This window comes from Gorilla gorilla, chromosome 21 (assembly GCF_029281585.2).
Source record: "Gorilla gorilla gorilla isolate KB3781 chromosome 21, NHGRI_mGorGor1-v2.1_pri, whole genome shotgun sequence".
Lineage (NCBI taxonomy): Eukaryota > Metazoa > Chordata > Mammalia > Primates > Hominidae > Gorilla > Gorilla gorilla.
The window spans coordinates 51,080,094-51,104,168 of record NC_073245.2 but is presented as its reverse complement, the minus strand read 5'-3'; the positions used below and the strand labels follow the sequence as shown (position 1 = coordinate 51,104,168).

The 24,075-nt window shown below is 49.7% G+C and overlaps 1 protein-coding gene across 2 annotated transcripts in view; it reads right to left on the bottom strand.

The window, feature by feature from the left end:
- PPP1R16B (protein phosphatase 1 regulatory subunit 16B) overlaps positions 1-24,075 on the bottom strand; it is a 118,204-nt gene that overhangs the window by 25,537 nt on the left and 68,592 nt on the right. Inside the window, exons 1-3 of one of the 2 annotated variants that reach the window (XM_055373232.2) lie at positions 14,817-16,510; positions 8,698-8,768; positions 2,672-2,817 (exon numbers count right to left, since the gene is read on the bottom strand). In XM_055373232.2, the coding sequence (XP_055229207.1) occupies positions 2,672-2,817; positions 8,698-8,768; positions 14,817-15,078 (479 nt within the window). In that variant the 5' untranslated portion in view covers positions 15,079-16,510. Of the gene's footprint in view, positions 1-2,671; positions 2,818-8,697; positions 8,769-14,816; positions 16,511-24,075 lie in introns of those variants that run through there. The other variant, XM_004062144.5, reaches the window with a different exon arrangement.

The following is a 24,075-nucleotide window of genomic DNA, read 5'->3' as shown; positions in this document are numbered from 1 at the left end:
CATTACCATACAATCCTGCAACTCCACTTCTGGGTGTATAACCAAAGGAATTGGAAGCAGGATTTCAAGAGATCCTTGTACACTCATGTTCATCACAGCATGATTCACAATAGCTAAAACATGGAGGCAACCCAAGTGTCCATCAATGAATGGATGCATAGGTGAAACGTGGTATAGACATACAATGGAGTACATTCAGCCTTAAAAACGAAGGAAACTCTGACACATACTACAACATAGATGAACCTTGAGGACATTATGCTAAGTGAAATATGCCAGTCAAAAAAAGACAAATACTGTATGAATCCACTTCTTGTTTTTTTAAGATGGTGTCTCACTCCGTCGCCCAGGCTGGATTGCAGTGGTACAATCTTGGCTCACTGCAACCTCAGTCTCCTGGGTTCAAGCGATTCTCCTGCCTCCACTTCCTGAGTAGCTGGGATTACAGGCGTGAGCCACCACACCCAGCTGAATCCACTTTTCATTTATTTATTTATTTATTTGAGGTGGAGTTTTGCTCTTGTTGCCCAGGCTGGAGTGCAATGGCATGATCTCAGCTCATCGCAAACTCTGCCTCCTGGGTTCAAGCGATTCTCCTGCCTCAGCCTCCCAAGTAGCTGGGATTACAGGCATGCACCACCATGCCCGGCTAATTTTGTATTTTTAGTAGAGATGGGACTTCACCATGTTGGTCAGGCTGGTCTCGAACTCCCGACCTCAGGTGATCCACTTGCCTCAGCCTCCCAAAGTGCTGAGATTACAGGCGTGAGCTACCGTGCCCGGCCTTTCCGAATCCACTTCTATAAAGTGCTTACAGTAGTCAAATTCATAGAGACAGAAAGCAGAATGGTGGTCGCCAGGAGCCAGGGGTAGGCAGGGAATGGGAATTACTGTTTGATGGGTACAGAGTTTCAGTTTTGCGAGATGAAAGTCATTCTGAAGATGGAGAGTGGTAATGGCTGCACAACAATATGAATGAACTTAATACCACTAACCTGCACACTTAAAATGGGTAAGATGGTATTTTATGTTATATGTGTCTTATCACTATAAAAAACTGGGGGGAAAGGGAGAATGAAAGGAGAAGAGAGAAAATAAAAAGAGACTGGAAAATACAGAGAGAGACCAAGAGTGAAGGAGAGACAGAGATAGAAGAAGAAAAGAACAGGCACACAGAGATGGGGAGAGTAAAGGGGAACTGAGGGGAGGAGAGGGTGAGAGGTAGAAGCAGAGAGAGAGAGATGAAGAGAGGGTGTGGGGAGAAAGAAAGTGACAAGCACCAAGAGAGACTGAGAAACAGTGACAGAGAGAGAGAAAAAAAGAGAAGAGAGAGGAAGGAAGAAAAGCAGAAAAGGAGGGAAGGAGGAAGGGAAGAAAGAAGAAAGGAAGGGAGGGAGAGAGGGAGGGAGGCAGGTAGGGAAAAGAAAGGGAGGGAGAGAGGGAGGGAAGAAAGAAGGAAAGGGGGAAGGGAGGGAAGAAAGAAGGAAGGGAGGGAAGAACGAAGAAAGGAAGGGAGGGAGGAAGAAAGAAGGAAAGGAGGGAGGAAGGGAAGAAAGAAGGAAGGGAGGGAAGACAGAAGAAATGGAGAAAGGGAGGAAGGGAGGGAAGAAAGAAGGAAGGGAGGAAGGGAGAAAAGAAAGAAGAGAGGAAAGAAAGAAGGAAGGGGGAAGTGAGGGAAGAAAAAACAAAGGGAGGGAGGGAGGGAAGAAAGAAGGAAGGGAGAAAAGAAAGAAGGAAGAGAGGAAAGAAAGAAGGAAGGGGGGAAGTGACGGAAGAAAAAAGAAAGGGAGAGAGGGAGGGAAGAAAGAAGGAAGGGAGGGAGGGAGGGAAGAAAGAAGAAAGGAGGGAGGGAGGGAAGAAAGAAGGAAGGGAGGGAAGACAGAAGAAATGGAGAAAGGGAGGAAGGGAGGGAAGAAAGAAGGAAGGGAGGAAGGGAGAAAAGAAAGAAGAGAGGAAAGAAAGAAGGAAGGGGGAAGTGAGGGAAGAAAAAACAAAGGGAGGGAGGGAGGGAAGAAAGAAGGAAGGGAGAAAAGAAAGAAGGAAGAGAGGAAAGAAAGAAGGAAGGGGGGAAGTGACGGAAGAAAAAAGAAAGGGAGAGAGGGAGGGAAGAAAGAAGGAAGGGAGGAAGGGAGGGAAGAAAGAAGGAAGGAGGGAGGGAGGGAAGAAAGAAGGAAGGAGGGAGGGAGGGAAGAAAGAAGGAAGGAGGGAGGGAGGGAAGAAAGAAGAAAGGAGGGAGGGAGGGAAGAAAGAAGAAAGGAGGGAGGGAGGGAAGAAAGAAGGAAGGAGGGAGGGAGGGAAGAAAGAAGAAAGGAGGGAGGGAGGGAAGAAAGAAGGAAGGGAGGAAGGGAGGGAAGAAAGAAGGAAGGAGGAAGGGAGGGAAGAAAGAAGGAAGGGAGGAAGGGAAGGGAGAAAGAAGGAAGGAGGAAGGGAGGGAAGAAAGAAGGAAGGGAGGAAGGGAAGGGAGAAAGAAGGAAGGGAGGAAGGGAGGGGAGAAAGAAGGAAGGGAGGAAGGGAAGGGAGAAAGAAGGAAGGGAGGAAGGGAGGGGAGAAAGAAGGAAGGGAGGAAGGGAAGGGAGAAAGAAGGAAGGGAGGAAGGGAGGGGAGAAAGAAGGAAGTTGGAAAAAGACAAGAGGTGGAGGGAGGCTGCTCTGGGGCAGGGAGGGGCACGTACTACTGAACGAGGATCTTCACCAGGTTGATGTGGCCGCAGGTGGCTGCAGCATGGAGAGGTGTCCACAGCTCGTTGTCCTTGGCATTCACATTGGCACCATGGGAGAGGAGCAGCTTCACAATTTCCTCAAAGTTGTCGATGCAGCACTGGGAGAGACACACAGGCAGAGTCAGCTCCAGGCAGGGCACTGGGCCCCAGGCCCTGGTCAGGACACACCAGGTTCCCCACAAGAGGCCATGAGGAGGACTGTGGAAGGCCTGTTTGAATCCAGCTCCATGATGTTCACACTGTAAGCATTGCCCTTGACCTTGAGCAAGCCACTTAACCTCTCTGGGCCTCAGTCTCCTTGTGAGTAAAAATGAAGTTAATAATATATAAGATAAAAATATACAGGTAAAAAACACTGTCAGCTATAAAGTGCTTTGCGAGTATCAGTGAAATGGGACAAAATTTTGAATGAGGTTTTAAAACTTATTTTTTAATCCCAGAAGGCTTTCTCCAAAGAAAATTGTATGGAGAACTCTCACTTAGATGACCAGTAAATTCAAACAGGATTGCTTGGGTTGAGGCAGGGGTGTGTGTGTTGGGAGGGTGTCCCCTTTCCTGGCAGTGGCCTCCAAAGCGGTTTCAAGATCATAGCTTGAAACCTCTGACTTAGGAACCTCTGACCAGGTAGCTCAGATCTTGGGGAAGCCTTCAGGTAACCAAGACTCCCCCTGAAATAATCCAGCTCCACGTGAGCATTCTAGGGGTCCTGATAGTCCCTGCGAGGAGACAGCCATGTTTGTGTTGCTGCCTATATGCTGCAGTGATTGCACGTGGGGCAGCCCCAGTAAGGGGGAAGGGCCAGCAGCCTGCAGCCTCCTAGAGAGAACACAGGCTCCAACATAGGTGGCCCCCAGGCTCCAAGGACAGGGAGGAAAAGATCCCAAGGAGACAGAGGAGCGTCAAGCTAGGCACCAGGATGGGAAAGGCCGGGAGAGAGGAGAAAGACAGGGAGCCACTTTACAGACTGCGGGATGAAACTCTTCCCTAGAGGTGATCTCTGCGAAAGCCAGCAGGGGACACAGCAGGGCTCACAGGCTCAGCCCTGCCCACCCAGATAAGGGCTTGGGGCTTGGTCCTCAGTGCAATGGGAGACACTGAGTTACACTACGAAGGGGAGCGTGATCAGAATTGCTTTTAAAAACAACTGCTCCTCTGATTACACGTGGAGAACAGATGGTGTGTGCGCGCGTGCACGCCCACGCACATGTGTGCACGTTGGGAGGGGACAGTGAGGAGCTGTGTTGAAGCCACCCAGTTAAGAGATGATGGTGGCCTGGCCTCCAGAAACGACCACAGGGATAGAGAGAAGAGTCCAGATGCCAACAGAAGGAGCAGGAGCAGCTGTGGAAGCCCACGGCCCCAGGTGGGTGTGGGCGTGGGTGTAGGCGTGGGATGGGGCGGCACCACAGCCCCACCCCTATCCCCAGGGAAGCCAGGGCTCAGCGCCAGGACATGTGGGAAAGGAGCAGCCGTTTGCACAGATGGCGCCAGAGACCCAGGTTCTTTCTGCGCCAGCCGGTCTTTGCGGGGCGGGGGTGCGGGGGTGCGGGGGGACGGTGGCTAGGTCTGAGGACATCTCTCCGGACAGGCAGGGAAAGGTGTGACCCTGTAAGCGAGTGGGTGCTGCCTCAGACGGGCGGGAGAACCACACAGCAGCACGGCGCGGCCGGCAGAGGGCGCCAAAGGCAACGAAGCGAGGCTGCGGTGGAAGGTGAGCATCTCCAGGCCTTCACTGGGAGATGCCGCTGAGGAGCCCTTGGGGTCAGGGGCAAGAGGGCCAGAAATCCAACCCCTAGAGACCGCAGGAAACATAGGGGGTGGAGTGGAAGCCTCTGGTTGAAGGGCGAGGGGACTGTGTGCCCAGATGGCAGAGTCTTGTGAGACAGATGTCCAGGGGCTGGACCAGTCTACACCTGGGAGACCCGGCCTGAGTAAGGGCTGCGTTGGGGGCTGGGTGCAGGGGCGCACAGGGAGTGGGTGGTAGCTGGTGGAGTGGGCGGGCCTCCTCCTCTGCAGCGGCCGAGGTGGGAAATGGCACCTGGCAGTCAGCCGCCTCCTCCCGCCTCCTCCCACTTCCTCCCTTCCCAGCTTCAATCTATCACCAGGTGTGAATTGCACATCTCCTAAATCGCTGTCCCCACCCTCTGCCCTGGATGAAGTTTCATCATCTTTCCCTACCTCCCTGTCATTCCCCTTCCTAACACCCTCAACCAGAGAGAGCTTCTTCATTAATCTAATCATGTTGCTATCCGTTCACAAACCTCTGAGGGCTCCCTGTTGCCAAGAGAAGAAAATCCACACTCCTTTGCCAGGCATGGGAAGCTCTTAATGTGCCCCCATCTCCTTTGTTGCACTGGAGCAACAGTGACAATAGCAGTGATAACAATAGCAACAGCCCCGGCAACAACAGTAATAGCATGTCACATCACATTGTCAATAACAATGTCTAATGCTTTTTGAGGACTTACAAGAGTCAAGCAGCTTGCTAAGCTTTGGCCATGCATTGCCTCATTTAATCTTCAAAACAAGTCTATGAGTATTGCTCTTTTTACAGACGGGGAAATGGCCCCTTTTATAGATGGGGAAACTGGCTCAAGGAAGCCTGGTGGTACAAGGTCACATGGAGTAAGATGAATTGAAATCCAAGCAGTCTGACTCCAAAGGCCCTGTTCTCAACCCTCTCAGTCTCACCACCTGCACCTCTCCCTGAGGCTCCCTGCTCTCTAACTGTGCCACACGGAACCCTCCAGACTCCAAACTTGAAATGCTGAGCCCCTTTCTCAAGGCTTTGCACATGCTATTCCCTCGGCTTTGAATGTTCTGCCTTATTCTTTTCTAGCTAGCAAGCTCCTACTCATCCTTCAAGACCCAGCTCAGATATCTCTTCCTCTTAGAAGTCTTTCTCAGTTCCCCTTTGAGTTGAGTCATCGGTTCCCAGATTTAAGCTGCCACTGAGCCCCTGCCTATCTCCGTGCAAGGGCTGACCACACTGCATTACCTCTATTATTATTTATGTGCCTGTGGCCACAGCACACTCTGAATTCTGAGAGCAGGGACTCTGCCTAACTTACTTCTGGGGCCCTGTTCCCAGAAGACAGCTGGCATGGAGTGGGTACACAATAGGTATTTGTTGAAAAAATAAATGGAAGCCCACAGGCTAATGAGGGTGGATGTCTCCCTGAAAGGTCCCAACATGGGGCCCAAGGCACGTGTGGTGGTTGGGGTGAGGTGTGGGTTTCAGCTGGTCAGCCGGGAGCTTCATGCAGCTAAACTCGGAGCCTGGCGAGTTCCTGCCTCCCTGACCATGCATCCCCAGGGGCCCAGGAACCCACAGGAGAAACTGGTCCTGAGAAAGCAATGTGACCAACAAGGAAGAAGTTGAGGCACTATGTGAGGTGGCGGGAACCCCAAGCTAAAAAAAGGGTGCCACTTGAGAGTTCATTGCAGCAGGGATGGCAACTCAACAGGGGACCTGGGACTCAGAGAACTGCAGCTATGGTGTCCACAGAGCAGTTAAGACTGCCTTGTTTCAAATCCTGACTTAAACACTCAATCACTGCTTGACCTTGGACAAGGAGATTTCACCTCCCCAAGCTGCGCGGTATAATACGACAGCCACTGTTTCTTTAAATCCAGTAAAATTAAATAAAATTCAAAATCCATTTCCTCAGTCACATCAGCCACATTTCGAGTGCTGTAGATCCGCGTGTGGCTGGTGGCTATTGTACTTGCACTGCAGGAACACAGAACATTTCCATCATTGTAGAAAGTTCTATTGAATAGGCTGCCTCAGTTTCCTGAGTCATAAAACGGGGATGATAATATTTCTTTTTTTTTTTGAGACAGAGTCTCACTCTGTCACGCAGGCTGGAGGGCAGTGGCATGATCTCGGCTCACTACAACCTCTGTCTCCCGGGTTCAAGCAAATCTCCCTACCTCAGCCTCCCTAGTAGCTGGGATTAGAGACACTCACCACCAAATTCCAGCTAATTTTTGTATTTTTAGTAAAGACAGGGTTTTGCCATGTTGGCCAGGCTGGTCTTGAACTCCTGACTTCAGGTGATCCGCCTGCCTTGGCCTCCCAAAGAGCCGGGATTACAGGCGTGAGCCACCACGCCTGGCCTGGGGATGATAATATTTCTGAAGTTTGTTGTAAGGATAAAAATGAAATATATAACTGAAGTAATTTGCAGGGAGGTGGTCACATGATACATTTTAATAACTTTTAATAAATAATAATAATATTTATCCAGTATCGAGTGCTGCTTAAAGGAGTTTTACATGTGTTCATTTAATCCTCACAACCACCCAATGAGATGGGTACTTGTTATTCCTCCTTTAGAGATGAGGAAACTGAGGCACAGAGAGCTTAAGTAACTTCCCCACAGTCACATAGCTAGTGGGTGACAGCTCCGGGCCACAAGCCTGACTCTCAGTCCTGACATCCTCACCTTTCTGGCACGCAGTAGGAGGTAGCCCACACATTTGATCCTCATGCCCATGGCTGGTGGGTGCTGCCCAGCCTTGGGAATTGGCATTTGGGTCTCCATTTCAGGGCAAGCTACAGCAGCCACCCGCTTTCTGCTCCCTAGTGAAGTCCCAGGCCCTCTAGGGTTCATGGAGCTGGGAGTCTGGGAGTTTCCAACGGCAGATGGAGTGGGGGCACTGAGGCAGCTGCCTGAGAGATGCCTGAGGCCCTGTGAGAGAGAAGCCAAGAGGACACACAGGGACCTGCCCCTGGGGCTTATGGGCAGGGCGTGGCCATTCTCTGTGCATCCCACCCCTGCCCTTGTACTGAGGTGGAGAGGCCCTCACCAGCCCAGGGTTCTGGTTGCCTGGCCTCTCACTCAAGTCCATCTGCTTAGAAACTCGGGCACAGGGAGGCTTTGGTGTGTTCATGCATTAATTCAACATGCACATATTGAGCACCTACTGTATGCCAGCATGGGGAAAGATGCTAGGACACACTCATAAGCAAGAGGCATGGGCTGTGCCCTCGGGCAGCTCAGCGTCTGAGTAGGGGAGAAGTCAACATCAAGTGATGACATAAATGGCTAAAATGACTAATTACAAAGGAAGAGGGCCTTCAGAAGACAAAGGGTATGTCTATCACAACACAGCTCCCAGGCTTTTGCTGTGGACAGCAGCTAATGGGTGAAAGCACCAAGTGCTGTGGGAAGTGTGGTGGGGAGGAGCCCATTGGGTACAAGGACTTGAGAAATTGGGTGGCTGGAGCCCAGAGAGCCAGGAGGCTTAGAAGATTGGTCATGAGCCCAGCCTCATGGGGCCTTGTGCACTGTGGCAGAATTTGTTCTTTATCCCCAGATTATGGGAAGACACCAGAGAACTTTGAGTAACAGGAAGAGATTTTTGGCTTAAGCATCCCCATGGCTGCTGCGTGGACAGAGAATTATGGCAGAGCCAGACTGAATGCTGGGGACCAGTTACGAGGCTGTAGCAGCATCCACGTGAAAGGTGACAGCCAGAGAAGCCATCCCCAGCAGGGAGGGCTGGACCCATCGCTCTGCCTTGAAAAGGACATGTCATGATAGCACATGGCTCAAGACCATAAATCAAGACCATGTGACCTTAGGCAGGTCACGTAAGTCCCGCCAACTGCCTCTGTTGCCAGGGTGGATGGGATGTCCTGATAAGTGTGAATGTGCTTCGTACACTGTCAAGCTCCAAACACACTTGCTTTCATGGGCGGGAGGGATGCAGTGAACAAAGGCTCCCTGTCCTTAGAGCCTGCATGTGCAGTCGCGTCTGCGGGCGCACACAGGGCTCTGTGGGATGGCAGTAACAGACACGCGTATCTCCAAAGTAGACAAGAGCCTTTCAGATGGGCCAGCTGCAGCTCCTCCTCCCTCCCTCATTCCCTCCTCCCTGAGGGTTCTGAGCAGGAAAGTGCCGAGAAACAGGGTACCTGTCCAGGTGAGGGGCAGGGAGCCCTGGAGCCCCAACGAGCCCGGCCTTACCTGGTGTAGGGCTGTGAGTCCGTCCTCATTGCACAAATCAGGGCTGACCTTATTCTTCAGGAAGTAGCGTACTGCAATAGGAGGGTACAGGAGTGAGCTTCCCGTTGCACACTGGGTGTGCAGGCATGCAGGGGCCCGGGTAAGACCCGCTCTCCCCCAGGCCTATAAAGAATGTAGTAACAACTCCCCATTTTACAGATGAGACAACTGAGGCCCAGAATTTCCAAGAGGTAGATGCCACTGCCTATCTTATTATGGATAACAATAACAAGAACTAACAATTATTTAGCACTTCCCAGATGCCAGGCACTGAGATAAGCAATTTATATTTGCTGTCCAGAGGATGCACATTCTAGTCATTGAAAGCATACACTCTGGAGGTTCAAATTTGGGCACCATTCTCATTGGCTGTGCAACCTTGGTCAAGACACTTCCTTCTCTGTGCCTCAGTTTTCTCATCTGCAAAATGGGGATGATGTTCATCCTCCTCACAGTGGCCGTGTGAGTGGTCATCGAGGTGAGCCATGCCAGGGGCTCAGCACAGTGGCCAGCATGTGGTTTGAAGGTGAACTCCTGCTCTGGCAGATGTGATGATTTTTACTAAAACTGTGGGTCCCCACAGCAGGTGATGGCTCACCTATGGGTGTCAAATGCCCCTTCTTTGGCCCTACTGAGCCCTGGGGAAGGAGGGTAGCAGAGGTTTTAACCATCCCCAATCCCTAGAATTTTGTCTAGGGGTGTGTGTGTGTGTGTGTGTGTGTGTGTGTGTGTGTGTGTGTGTGTGTTCAGGGATTCTGGGTGGGCAGGGAGGCCAGAGTGAACAGCATTGACAGCCTGGAATCCCTCTTGCTTAGGATAAGCCCCCTCCCCTTATCACTGTGACCCTCCTCCCTCCTCCTCTGCCCACCACCATTCAAGCCCTAATTCTCCCCTGAACCCACGTGCAAAGGGAGAGAAGAGAGGAGCTCACCCAGCAGCCCTGCAGGCCCCTTCCCAGGCTTGTCAACTGGGACCCCAGCTCTGGCTTTAGCAGGGTGATCTCAGGCCCTCCAGCTTTGCCTCTCCCCGTGGATGAGGAGTCCAGGGGGCCAGTGGGATGAGTCCACCCAAGCCCCTGGCTCCCCTTCCAGGCCACACCTCTACTGTCCCTGTCCAAATGACTCTGAGCCTGCTTGCAGGGCCTCAATAGGATCTTCCTTGGATCCAGCTTCCCAAAGGTAGACTGTGCAGTTACTGGGCAAGCGGACCTCTAGGCCAGAGTGGTGAACAGAGGGTGGCTGTTTGTGGGGCAAGTGGACGAACTTGAATACACAAGCTAGCTTGTGTGGGTGGCCCTCGTGCCATCGTGCTGATGAAGCCAGGCGTGCAGGCCCAGGCACTGCAGACAGGATACATAGGCTGGCCCTGAGCCCTCTGAGCCTCCTCCCACCCCCAGCCAAGTCTAGCTCCCTGTGAAACAGAAGCCAAAGTCCACATCCCCTAATCCCCACCATGGACACTATCTCCACACTATGGTTCATGCCATAGGGCAGGGCTGAGGTGGTTTCCTCGTTGATTTCTGCTGTGGGGAAACAAATTAGAAGTGAGCGGGGCAGGGTGAAGAGAAGACTATCCCTTCTGCAGGACAAAAAAACCCAGTCAGCAATTCCACGGGGTGCCAGGGGAAAAAGAAGCTGGTAGGCAAGGGAGGAGTCCTCAAGGGCTCAGGAGCAGTGGATGGGGTGGGGGTACAGCCCCTCAGCTTCATCCTCATGAGGCCCAGCTCCCAAACCACAGTCCCAGTTGCACCCTAGGCCTCAGTGTGAACCAAGGCCCTGCGTGAAGGGGAGGTTGAGGTCACCACCCAGTAAGAGGTGGCATCTCCAGTAGACCTGCCCAGTATGCATAGCCAGTATGGGTTAAGCATGACAGGACTTTGTCCAGTACGGTCAGATGCTTTGGCGCTGTCCTGACCAACATGGTGCCACTAGCTACATCTGGCTATTATGGCTGCTTAAACGAATTAACATTCAAAATTTACTTTCTCAGGCATGCTGTGCTCAGTTTCAAGTGGTTGGTGGCTACCATATTGGAAAGTGTAGAAATAGACCATTTTCATCTTCTTGAAAAGTTCTATTGGACGGTGCTGCTTTGGGGCATTATAAATGAAAATTAGCTCTGTCACAAATTGTTAAAATCCTTCCATGGCTCCCCATTGCTCTGGGAATAAAGTCCACAACTCTTCCTATGGCATACAAGTTCTTGCATGATGTGAGCCCTGTCTGCAGGCCTCCAGCTTGCACAATTCTAGGGGGCACCATCCACATCATGGTTTATAAGACTGGCATCTTCTGGAGCTGTCCAGTACACAACTTGCTCAGCTGTGCACAATCATCCTACCTGCTAACCTCACCACTCTCATTTCTTAAACTCCAAACACTTTCCACAATAGTCTTTTGTCAGTTACAGAGTCACACCACTTCTTGTGGCCTCTGAGATTTTGCATAGTCTGTTCCCATTGCCTGGAAGACTCAATCATTCATCCATCCATCCACCAGCATCCATTCATCCATCCAACCACCATCATCCATGCATCTGCTTCTAACACTAACACACACACACACACCTTTGCCCCACTCCTCATCCTTTAGGTCTCAGCTTAAACTCCCCAGGCTCCTGTTATATATACCCATAGCTCCTATACATCTCATTTACAGCCTTGTCACAACTAAAATTATATAACTAATTATGGGCTTTGAGTGTATCTGCCCATTGGACACTAAGCCCCACAAGGGCAGAACCATGACCTGGTACTTATGGCTCTATCCCTAAAGCCTGGTACACAGTGAGTCCTCAAGAACTCCTCTAGGACCTTGACCCAATTGGCAGCCCTCTAGTTCAGTCCAAGGACAAAGCCTCTCCATTGCTGAGCAAAGCAGATCACCCTCAAGGGCTGACTCCAGAAGACTCATGTCTGTAGCAGGCAGTTCTCTGCTCGCAGGCGTCTCCTACAGACCCAGTGCCTGGTGTTAGCCTCAGGACCATATAGGAGATTATGGCAAAGCCACTGATCACCAAGGCCCAACCTGCCCACGGGTGAGTGGGGGTGCCCTGAGCATTACAGATGGCTTTTGGGAGAGGAGCAGTGGCCACTATATCCCTGACTAGGATGGGTTTCTGGATGGTTCTGCTCACATTAGTTAGGGGTTCAAATCCCATGGGGTGGGTAGCAGAATAAGCTTCGTGTCCAGGAGATACTCCTTGAGGCAGAAAATAAGCATCAGCTTCCAAAAGCAGTGTTTGTGCACAGTAATTATTGGGGTGTTCTCCATGCGGTGGAGGAATCCAAGTCATGTAATTACCCTGATGTTGGGCAGTTATTTTCAGCCCAAGAGGTGGGACAAATCATTCCCATCTCTAGGAAGCCCTTAGTACTCATGAGCCAAGGCTGCCTCAGCAGTGCTACTTCCAATGTACCTAGGAGCCCAAGGCCTGGCTCTGCACCTACTCACAGGAGCAAAGTCCTTGGCGCCCAGTGCACAACCGGGCTCCCTGCCTCTAGAGTTCAGTAAGAAAATGATTATTATATTAATAATGTTTTCTGGCCAGGCACGGTGGCTCATGCCTGTAATTCCAGCACTTTGGGATGCCAAGGCATGTGGATCACTTGGGGTCAGGAGTTCAAGACCAGCCTGGCCAACATGGCGAAACCCTGTCTCTACCAAAAATACAAAAATCAGCTGGGCGTGGTGGCGCACGCCTGTAATCCTAGCTACTCAGGAGGCTGAGGCAGGAGAATCACTTGAATTTAGGAGGCAGAGGTTGCAGTGAGCCGAGATTGCACCATTGCACTCCAGCCTGGGCGACGGAGCAAGACTCTGTCTCAAAAAATATATATAAATAAATAAAAATAATGTTTTCTTACTAAGCCTTTCATTTGCACCTCGGTCAATTCAGAACCACTTTATTTTATGAGTTCACACCTATAATTATTCCTCTTATGCAGAAGAAGAGACAGAGGGCCAGAAAGGTGTAGCTTAGTCACATGTGGCCAAATTAAGGAGCAGGGATTTGGCACCAGGCCTCTCTGATTTCAAAGCCCAGGCTGGTGGCCAGTGGACCATTCTACTCTGCCCTAAGGCCAGGAATAGGAACCAGCATTTCTGGATTTCTGCCATGTTGAGACCTGTGCTGACAGCTGATTTGGGGACGAGGGTAATGGGAAATGGACAGCAGTGACCTTTGCTTCTGGAACTCTCTATGTATCAGACGCCCTGCAATCCCAGGCCAAGCCTCTTCTTGAAGACAGAAGAGTTCAAGGATGCACAAATGGGACAGAAGAAATGGTGTTGCCCTGCTGAGGGATTAGCTCTTTCAGGGCCATTTAAAATGTAAACCTGCCTCCCCTGACTCCCTGCTTAAAACCTTCTCGTGGCCCCATTTTGCTCTTTTCTTCTTCTTCCTCTTTTATTATTATTATTTTTTTAATATAGGGATGGGGGTCTCACTATGTTGACCAGGCTGGTCTCAAACTCTTGGCCTCAAGCAATCCTCCCATCTCAGCCTCTCAAAGTGCTGGGATTTAAGGCATGAGTCACCACGCCCAGTCTTCTTCTTCTTTTTTTTTTTTTTTTTGAGACAGAGTCTCGGTCTGTTGCCCAGGCTGTAGTGCAGTGGTGCGATCTCGGCTCTTCTGCCTCAGCCTCCCAAGTACCCGGGACTACAGTCATGTGCCACCACGCTCAGCTAATTTTTTGTATTTTTAGTAGAGACGGGGTTTCACCGTGTTAGCCAGGATGGTCTTAATCTCCTGGCCTCGAGGCAGGTGATCTGCCTGCCTCAGCCTCCCAAAATCCTGGGATTACAGGTGTGAGCCGCTGTGCCTGTCCGCCGCCTTCTGTTTTTTAAGAGACAGGGCCTCACTATGTTGCCCAGGCTGGACTCAAACTCTTGCACTCAAGCAATCCTCCCACCTCAGCCTTCTGAGTAGTTGAGACTCCAGGCACACGCACAACCACATCCAGCCCCAACAGTGCCCTTGGGATGAAGTTCAAAATCCTTCCATAACCTTCATTGGGACTGACAAACTATGGCCTGTGAGCCAAATCTGGCAGGCAGCCTGTTTCTGCAAATAAAGTTTTATTGGAACACATCCACACTCATTCACTTACATATCACCTATGACTGCTTTCACCCTCCAACAGCAGATTTGAGTAGGTACAACAGAGACTGTAAGGCTCACGTGGCCTACGATATTTACTATCTGGCCCTTTGCAGAAAAGGTTTGCAGACCCCTGGTCTTCAAAGTCCTGAATGGTGTGGTTCCGCCTACAGAGCTACTGCCTTGCATAATTCCAAGGCAATATGCAAATACGCTTGCATAACAGTACCTTGCACTGTTCTCATCATAGTCTGTGTGAATACAGTGCCCTGGAATTATGCAGTGTGCAGCCTGCTCAGCCACGCCCAGGGGTCCTGTCTCCCTACCTCTCCCGGCTCATCTTTTGCTCTCTGGAGCACCTGGAGCAATGGAGGAAGCTGGCTTGGGTCTAAGGTGTTGCCTGGAGCTCCGGGAGCACAAAGACGAGAAAGGCATGCTTATTCCCTTCGGCCAGGAGTGTCCACGCCTTCTCTCAGTTGCCCACACTCAGGGCAGCTTCTTGCCTACAAAGCCCCAAGTCCCAGGCTCTGCCATCAGTTTGTCAGAGTGACCCATTTATTCTCATGCATTTGCTTAGCTGCGGCTCTAGGCAAGTTATTCCCCTTCTCTGCTTCCATGTCCTCATCTGCAAAATGGGGATCACAACAGTGCTCCCTCATGGCATTCCTGTGGGGTTAAGGAAGACAAGGCCCTGGCTACTGTTAGCATTTATTTTAAAAATAAAAACAAAAATCAACCAGTGAGCTCCTGCTTGTGTGCCACCCTGTGCTGGGTGCTGGGGATACAACCATCAACATCTTGCACCTCTCAAGAGCTTCAGAGCTGGTGGTAAAAGACGGAGGCAGTCTCCCTCCAGGGAGCTCTGAGCATATGCTGGTTCACAGACCACTGCAAGGCCACAGTCGGTGCCCCGCCACCCCCTACACAGGCAGGGCCCTACTGAGATGGCAAAGAGGTGGCTCCCGCCCTCCTCACTCACGTATCCCTGCTCCTGGCGCCGACCCCGCTGCTCCGCCTACACCTCCCTGGCAATCTGGCTGGAATCTGGGCCAAACAGGGCCATCTGGTCCTCTCCATCTCCAGCTGTAGCAAGTGAGGCTGAGCCGGCCCATCTCGGCAGGAAGCTGGTGGCGGCTGCCTTTGCAGGGAGACATCACCGCTGACAAGCTTGTGTTTTCTTTGGCATCTGACCCACTCCGTCTCACAGAGCATCTTCCTGACCTCAAGATGGTTAGCAACATGCGACCATAGGCGTGGCTCCTGCTCCTCCTCCGGGGAAACGGAGACAGCCAGGCAGAGGTGTCTGCCCAGTGGAGGTGAACCTTGGGCAAGCTGCATCTCCCCAGGGGAGTGCCCTGGGGCTGAGCTGCTGCCACCTCGCCATGTGACTTGCAGGGTCAGGTTCACTCACAAGGCCTGCCCTCCTATCTCTCTTCCTTCCTTTCCTGCCCAGTGCCCAGCAATGAGGCCTCATCCTCCCACTGCCTCCAAGGCGTTGCATGATCTAGTCCCTGCCTGCTCCACACCCGCCTTACCTGGAAATCCCTCCCTGAATCCCTCACTGGTTCAGCCACACTGGCCTCTCATTTCCTAAAACAAAACAAAACAAAAACCGAGCTCTGATCCTCCAGGCCTTTGCACACACTGTTTCCTATGCCCGGAGCCTTCTTTCTTCCCATTCTTGGGCTGGCAAACTCTTCTTCATCCTTCAGATTTTAGCCAAAATGTCACCTCCTCTGGGAGGCCTTCCCTGATTGCCCCAATCTCCATTGAGCTTCCCCATCTATTCTCTCCACACTACCCTGCATTTCTGCTTTTGTCCTTTACAGCAGCACTCACTTTGTTGCCCATGGGGCTACTTGTTCCTGAGGCCATGAAACTATTTGTCAGTGTAGTCCCACAGACATGGGGCACAACAGGAGTATGACTCAGGAATAAAAAGCAATGATTGTGACTTTTGTACAAAATCGAGTGAGGCCAGATGTAGTGGCTCACACCTGTAATCCCAATGCTTTGGGAGGCCGAGGCCGTAGGATCACTTGAGGCCAGGAGTTCGAGGCTGCAGTGAGCTGTGATTGTACCACTGCACTCCAGCCTGGATGACAGAGCAGGATACTGTCTCTTAAAACAAGAACAAGAACAACAACGACAACAACAAACTTAAAAAAAAATGAGTGAGCAGACACCCTTCCTTGAGCCTCCCTCATCAACACCACCAGACCTGGAGGCTGACCACAGCAGTCCTTCGGCCCCACCCAACACTGTCCCCCTCTGCAGGCTGGATACAGGGGACTCAACATGTCCCTCTGTCCAGGATCCCACTCCTCATTCTCTCTGCCCTGTGCCCTTGCTCTTTCTACAGCCCAGCACTAACTGTGTGCCAGGCATTGTGTTAAGCCCTTCATATCCATCAAGTCAATTAGTCCTCATAATCCAGTTACAAGGATAAGTAACCTGCTATTATTAAATAACTCCCTGCGATTATTGCTCCAGTTTACAGATGGGAAAACTGAGGCTCAGGTTTGCATACATGAAATGATTTGCCCAAAGACACCTGGCTGGGAATGGTAGAGCTGGGATTTTCACCCAGGCCCAGCCAGCTCCAAAGAGTGAACCCTTAACCACTTTGCTAAAATGGTACCAAACAAGGACCCAGGGAAGGAAACATATACAGCGGAGAGACGAACAGGATGGACACAGATGTTATCATGAAGAGAGCCCACAGGGATGGCAAAAAGCTAAGAGAAAGGTCAAGAACATTGCCAATAAAGGTCAGTGTTCCAGAACATCATGTGATAGAGAAGACAGTTGCCAACAGGCATTGCTGCAGCCTTTGTGGTTAGTATATTTGCAAATGAAGTCACTGAGGCACAGAAGTGAACACTGAGCCTGAGGTCCAGTGCCACCTCTGTCGGTCTCCCTGCTGCATCTCCATTGTAGGTAGACCCCAGCCTGCCCCTGCTTCCAAGCACCCTGGTGGCCTGCCTCATGTCGCCACATCCCGCCCACTGGGTTGCACCTCCTGCATGAACAGCCCAGTCCGCACTGACTTATTTCCCCCTCTTCAAGGTGCTGTCAGGACTGCTGTGGGCCCAGCCCTCTGCTCTGATAACGCCAAAGGGCCAGCACTCTCAGAGCAGCCCCTCTGCTCTCCTCCCAAGTCAAAGCTGTCCTGTGCCCCCAAGGCACTGCGCTTCCAAAAATCACCCCACTGAGCAATTGAAACCTTTCCACCCACCACTGCTCCTCCCTGGAGCAGAAATAGCCAGAAATAGCTGCTCCCAGGGAAGCCCGGCTGCCTGGAGCTGAGGGTGGAGACTCAGTCAAGTTGCATGGTGGTTTCTGCAGTGGCTGGTGCAGCCCGCCCCCTGCCAGGCAGCTCCCCCGGGATCCTGGGTGATGACTCACCCTGGTGGACCAGAAAGACACGGGCTTCCCTCAAAGTCACATCCCCAGGACCAAGCCTCAGGTCCCAGGAGCCAGCCCCTTGCTCTTCCCCAGATAGAAAGTATCACTCTTGGCCCATTCAAGAAGAGGAGGGGTTGGACAACCGTGTGAAGACGCGCGGAAATCAGGGCCCTCGGGCCCTGCTGGTGGGAATGTAAGATGGCACAGCACTGTGGAAAACAGACTGACAGGTCCTTAAAAAGTTAAACAGCATTACCATCTGACCCAGCAATTCTACTCCTAGGTATATATTTAAGAGGAATGAACATATATGTCCACACAGAACTTTGCATATGAATGTTTTTATAGCATTAGTCGCGATATCTCTAAAGTAATACCCAAATTTCCATCAACTAATGAATAGTTAAACAAAATTCCATACAATGGAATAGTATTTTTTTTTTTTTTTGAGACAAGGTCCCTCTCTCACCCAGGCTGGAGTACAGTGGTGTGATCAAGCTCACTGCAGCCTCAACCTCCAGGGCTCAAGCAATCCTCCCACCTCAGCCTCCTAAGTAGCTGGGAGTACAGGTGTGCACCACCATGCCCAGCTAATTTTTTTTGTATTTTTGTAGAGATGGCATTTTGCCACGTTGTCCAGGCTGGTCTCAAACTCCTCAGCTCAAGTGATCCTCCTGCCTCAGCCTCCCAAAGGGCTGGGATTACAGGCGTGAGCCACCACACCCAGCCCTGCCTGTCTTTCTCTGTCTTCACTTCACCTGGTTAATTCTTACTTAGATTCCAAGTCCCAGCTTCAGTGTCATTTATTCTGCAAAGCCTCTTGCAGGTCTCCCAGGCTGGGCCAGGCACCCTTCTCATATGACTGCTGTGCCTCCCAAACTCCAAAAAGACTTAACACTATTTTATAGTTATGTATGGATTTGTCTGTGTCTTTACGACAATAAAGTTCTGGAGGGATAGGGTGAGTAGGACCATCTTTTGGCTACCGTGCTGCTCCTGTGATGTAGTTCAGGCCCCCAGTCAATTTCTGATGACCGCAGAAGTGAATGGAGCTTACCTGGCCTCTACCCAAGCCTTAGAACCGGCCAGAACATCTGTTCTTGAGCTACTCTATGCTTCTTCCTTTGGACAAGAGCATTCCCAGGCTGGGCCACAGACTTTTCCTTGTCAAAGAGAATCTTCACCCTTTGGCTTGAACAAAGAGGCCAGTTCCTCTCCTAGCATCTCTGATACCCTTAGCATCACCAGGACAAGATGGCCAAGGGGACCCCAGACACGTAGCTATAAACCTTCTCCCTTCTAGAACCTCTGTGCCCAGGACATATGTCTCTGCTAGACAGAAGGGGTTGACAGAGATTCACATCAGCTACCCAGATGCCTCTGCACATGTAACTTACATCTGGCATTGGGTGTATGCAGGAAAAGTGACAGCACACCCTTTAGGATATAAGCTCTATGCGGGCAACTCGTGTCTGTCTTCTTATGTGGGGCATGCAGCTCCTAGAGAAAGCACTCAACAAATATTTGTTGACTGAATGAACAAATTAAAAATATTTTTTTAAATTCTAAGAATAAAAAACTAAAGATACCCAGAAAACTGATGTACAAAGTAGGCCTGCAGTTAACCTTTTTCAATATGTATAGTCTTTCTGACACATGGAGGTTGGGGTGAGGTGGGGAATCACTTCCTAATGTGTGAGGGGACATTTGTGTATTAGATTTCCTCAAAGGGAGGGAGAACTGCATTTAACTCAGCTACCGTGAAGATGATATGGGCCAGTAAGATTTCTCCACCAAAGCTGCAAAGACTGTGTGCCTTGGACCCTTCCCTCTCTCTTCTTCTCCCTTCTTTCCCCTTCTTTTACCCCTCACAGTGCTTAATCTCAGAGGCTGAAGGCAAGGGTCCCCCTTATCCAGAAACACGACCTTGGAACTTCCTCATTCTATTCATAAATACATCAGACCCCCGCTGCACCAGGCCCCTGTTCTTTACTGATTCTACCTCCAGAATTCTCCCGGCACCTCTCCTTACAGCTTCACTGCAGACCTAGGGACCTGATCTCCCTTCCACTCCGCAGAGCCTGGCCTGCCTAAACACGCACTGGCCGTCCGGGAGCTCTCCAAGGTATCTGCTCTTATCCCAATTCCCCTCTCCCCAGATGCCCTGAATGACTCTTTCTGACTCGCTCTTGCTCTCTAAAACCCATCTCTCTCACCTCACTTCTCCTTCCAGCTATCAATCCTGAATTTTTAAAAATAGTCCAATTACTTTATATCTCCAGGCAAGTAATAAAAATATTTCCAGCCCTGCAGGTAGGAGATACATGCATATAAACACTGTAATAGCTTCACAGCCATCATAATAGCATCAAACATTCATTGACTATTTTCCAAGTATAAGGCACTGTACCAGGATGTTACATGTATTATCCCAGATCCCTGGGATGCCTCAATCCCCACAACAACCACATGACTTAGGTGCTATTATTAGACCATTTGACAGAGAACTTATATGATTTTCCCAAGATTATTTAGCTAGTAAGCGCTGAGACTCAAATTCTAGTCTGATTGATTCCATACATAACTGGTATTTCAGGCATGACTAATTACAAGGGACCCTCACTCAAATATAGCCAAGAATAAAATCCATTCCTATCAATGTTTAGGAAAAGGCAACAAGCTGTGTATGAAGGGGGAAGTTCCTTCAGCTCACACCTGTCCACTTTGAAGCTTCCGTCTGATTTCCCTGGTCCTGTTCTGCTGTCCCAAAACGACCTCCCCTGTCTCTGCCTTGGCTTTCAATTTTGGTCTTTCCTAAAGATGCTACTCTGCCTCAGCCCTGTATTACATAGGACATGAACAAGTGTCTGCCTGGGGAAATAAAACAAGATTTCTGAAAAGTTTAAAGGTAACCACATAAGAAATTGAAGTCACTACTTGTATCTTCCATATTATCGATGGAAAAGATAAATGCAAATCAACACAGTATTCATTAAAGTCACAAAATGAAAGAAATAATAAAGAAATAAATGCCACAAATCACGAAGCAAGATGACCGACATCCAAATATGTACCAGATGAATAAATTGAATCATTTATCCTTCCCATAAAGCAGCAATGATTTGGTTGCCAAAAAAAAAAAAAAAAAAAAAAACACAAAAAAACAACTGTGTGCTGCTTACAAGAGATATATTCCAAACAAAATAACAGGGAGACTAAAATTAAAGGAATGTTCAAATATGAAACAGGCAAACACAAACACAAAGAAAGTGGAGGTGGCAGCGTTACTATTATGAAGAATGGAATTCTGAGCAAATAAGGAGGTAATCAACTTTAGGCTGATCAAAAATGAGATACTTCAAAATGAAATTATAAACAGAAAGCAGATCGGTGGTCACCTGGGGCTAGTGGTGCAGGAGGGGAGAATGAAGTCATTATCAGTGAGGAAACCTTATGAACTGCATAATCAGCAAAGTCAAATTCAGTAAAGCAAAAATGGTTAGTATAGGCTGGGTGCGGTGGCTCACACCTGTAATCCCAGCACTTTGGGAGCCCGAGGCGGATGGATCACCTGAGGTCAGGATTTCGAGACCAGCCTGGCCAACATGGTGAAACCCCATCTCTACTAAAAATACAAAAAAATTAGCCGGGTGTGGTGGCGGGTGCCTGTAATCCCAGCTACTCAGGAGGCTGAGGTGGAGAATTGCTTGAACCTGGGAGGTGGAGGTTGCAGTGGGCCGAGGTCGCACCATTGCACTCCAGCGTGGGCAACAACAGCGAGACTCCAACTCAAAAAAAAAAAAAAGTTAGTATATAAGTCAGAAGCACAGTTTTCCTAGGAATTTTCAGCACACATACTCCCTAAAGAAAAGATCAGAGGGCAGACAAAGATTTACGAACAAGGATGTTCACAGCAGCATTGTTTATATGCATATTGTTTATAAGTGAGAAATCCTGGAAGCAACCAAAATGCCTAAACAATTGGAGGTTGATTTGGTAAATTATGAAACATCCATATAATGGAATATTCTGCAGCCGGTATCTTTGAGGAATTTCTAATGACATGGGAAAATGCTTGATACGTAACATAGAATGGAAAAACAAAGAGTCAAAACTTTACATTCAATGGAATCTCAACTGGAAAGGAAAAAAATGCTTTCCATACATCCACACACTTTTCATTGGAAAAAAAATACAGTAGCTATGATTTATCAGGGATTTTTATTTTATGTTTGCCAGTATTTCCCAAGCATTTTAAAATCCATATGTACTACCTTTATAATCAGAACTTCTCAATTTCACTAAAAAACAAAAATCTTCTGCAGAATGATAGCCAAGTGGTAAGAACTCTATTTCTGCTCAAAGTAGCTAGTGCAGAAACAAAGTCTCAACCTGGCTGACCCCATGAAGGAAGTGCTAAAGCTGGGATTCCTGTATTGAGTAGGAAGTTAAATAGCAACAATAATACAAACCATTTTGTTTGGAGAGTGCAGGGGTTGGCACACTGTGGTCTACAAACCAAATCTGGCTTAATTTTATACTGCTTGCAAGCTGAGAATGGCTTCTATTTTTTTTTTTAATGGTTGAAAAAAATCAAAGAAGAGTAATATTTGGCAATACATGAACATTATATGAAAGTGGCATATCAGTGTCCAAAAACTAATTGGAACACACGCTCCCTTGTTATGCATTGCCTATGGCTGTTTTGAGGCTCCAGCAGCACAGCTGAGGAGTTAGACAGAGACCATATGGCCACACAGCCGAAAATATTTCTTATCTAGCCCTTTGCAGAAAAACTTTGCTGATCCTCAGGGTAATGCTTTTCAGCTAACAAAATATGTTCAATGGCTGAGAGCGGTGGCTCATGCTTGTAATCCAAGCACTTTGGGAGGCCAAGGCGGGCAGATCACCTGAGGTCAGGAGTTCGAGACCAGCCTGGCCAACATGGTGAAACCTGTCTCTACCAAAAATACAAAAATTTAGCTGGGCATGGTGGTAGGCACCTGTAATCCCAGCTACTTGGGAGGCTGAAGCAGGAGAATCGCCCGAACCCGGGAGGCGGAGTTGCAGTGAGTTAAGATCCCACCATTGCAGTCCAGCCTGGGCAACAAGAGCGAAACTCCATCTCAAAAAAAAAAAAAAAAAAAGTTCAAAACCACAGTCTCATTTCACCCTCACGATAAAAGTCTCCTGGTCCCTGGTAGGAGAGGAAGAAACAAATATAAGTCCAAGGTGAAACCTGGGATTGTGGCCAGGAAGGGAACAGACAGATCGGGCCCAGTTCCTTCACCTGTCAAGAAGTGAAAGGTGCACGAACCTCCCCCGAGAGCCTGCTGTTGCTTCTGGCTGTCCCCACTGTCTCTACCCCGGGCCCCAACTCAGCCACCTCTCCCCTCTGAAAGCAGCCACATTTCCTGTCAAGAGCGTGACCTTCTGAAACCTGCATGGTGGAGGCTGCAGCTGCAAAAAGGATGGTATTTTTATCCAGACCCTGCTTCCTGTTTGCTTCGCTGGGGGGTTTTGTTTGCGGGTGTTTGATTTTGTCATTTCTGATACAGACTCGGTTCCCATGTCATAACAAAACAGAGAAGTCTGGCTCCTGCAAGGTATGCTGACTGCCTTGCAGCCCCACCTGCCTGGGGGGCCCTGTCCTGCTACCCTCCCTGCATGCTGCACAATCTCCTGTGACTTCCAGATACCCATCTTCTGCCCGTGCAGCAGCAGAAACCAGGGCAGCTGGGTGGGCAGAGAGGAAACAGGAGCATTTCTGCTGCAGGAAATGGAAAAATCCACTCTCTTATCAGACAGGAACAGCTAGAGAGGAGCTGGCTGGGCCCGGAGGGGAGCAAGCTGCAAGTTTTCCAGGGCTTCTGGAACCCTCTGTTCCTGGCTCAGAGAGGACCAGGACAGGATGTAGGTAGAGTGATGTATGGGACTTGGGAGCCATTTGCTGAAAATGTCCTGAGCTCTGGGACCTGCAGGATGGATCATTTGCTGATGCTCCCAGCAATAGACAAAAATGCCATGGTCTTCAACCCTCGTATCCTCACAGCTCAGCCAGATGTGGGAACAGACAGCAGATGCATATCAGCATCTAACAAGCCTGTGATAAGAAGAGCTCACGTTTACTGAGCACTTGCTGTTGCCCAGCCCTGAGTCTAGCATGTGTAGGAAATGATCTCATTTAATGCTTACAACAGCCCAAGGCAAATGTGAGGCAGGCTCTAATGAGCTCCTATTTTACAGTTGGGGATACTGAGGCACAGTGAGTTTAATTAACTTGCCCCAATCTACTCAGCTGGTAAGAGGCTCCAATACCCCCACACTTGACCCATGCTTGCTCCACCATGAGAATGTATGAGAGAGCCAAACTTGACCCCAGGTTTTAAGAGTTGGGGATCTGCATGCAGCCCAAAGCCTTCCTGTTTCCTCTTCTGCCAGCATGCCTAGTGCCAGGCTCTGAGCCCAAGGGATGAAAGGGCCAGTCTGACCTTTGCTCCAACCACTTCCACCCTGGAGAGAAGCCATCAAAGCACACTGTTGGGGAACATGCAGTCTACCTAAGCATTGCACCTGGTATGAAGACACACGTGTAGTGGTTCAGAATTCAGACCCCACCATTTCCCAGTGGTTTGATCTCAGATGTGTCATCTCCTCTATCTGAGCCTCAGTTTCCTCATCTGTAGAATGGGGACTATAATCTCATAAGGTTGTCTGAGAATTAGATTATAAAGTGCTGACCATAGTGTCTGGAATGAGTAAAGTGTTTAGCTACTAGCTGGCTCTCCCCTACCCCACCTCCTGGCTCCAGCAGGCACCCCTTAGGAATG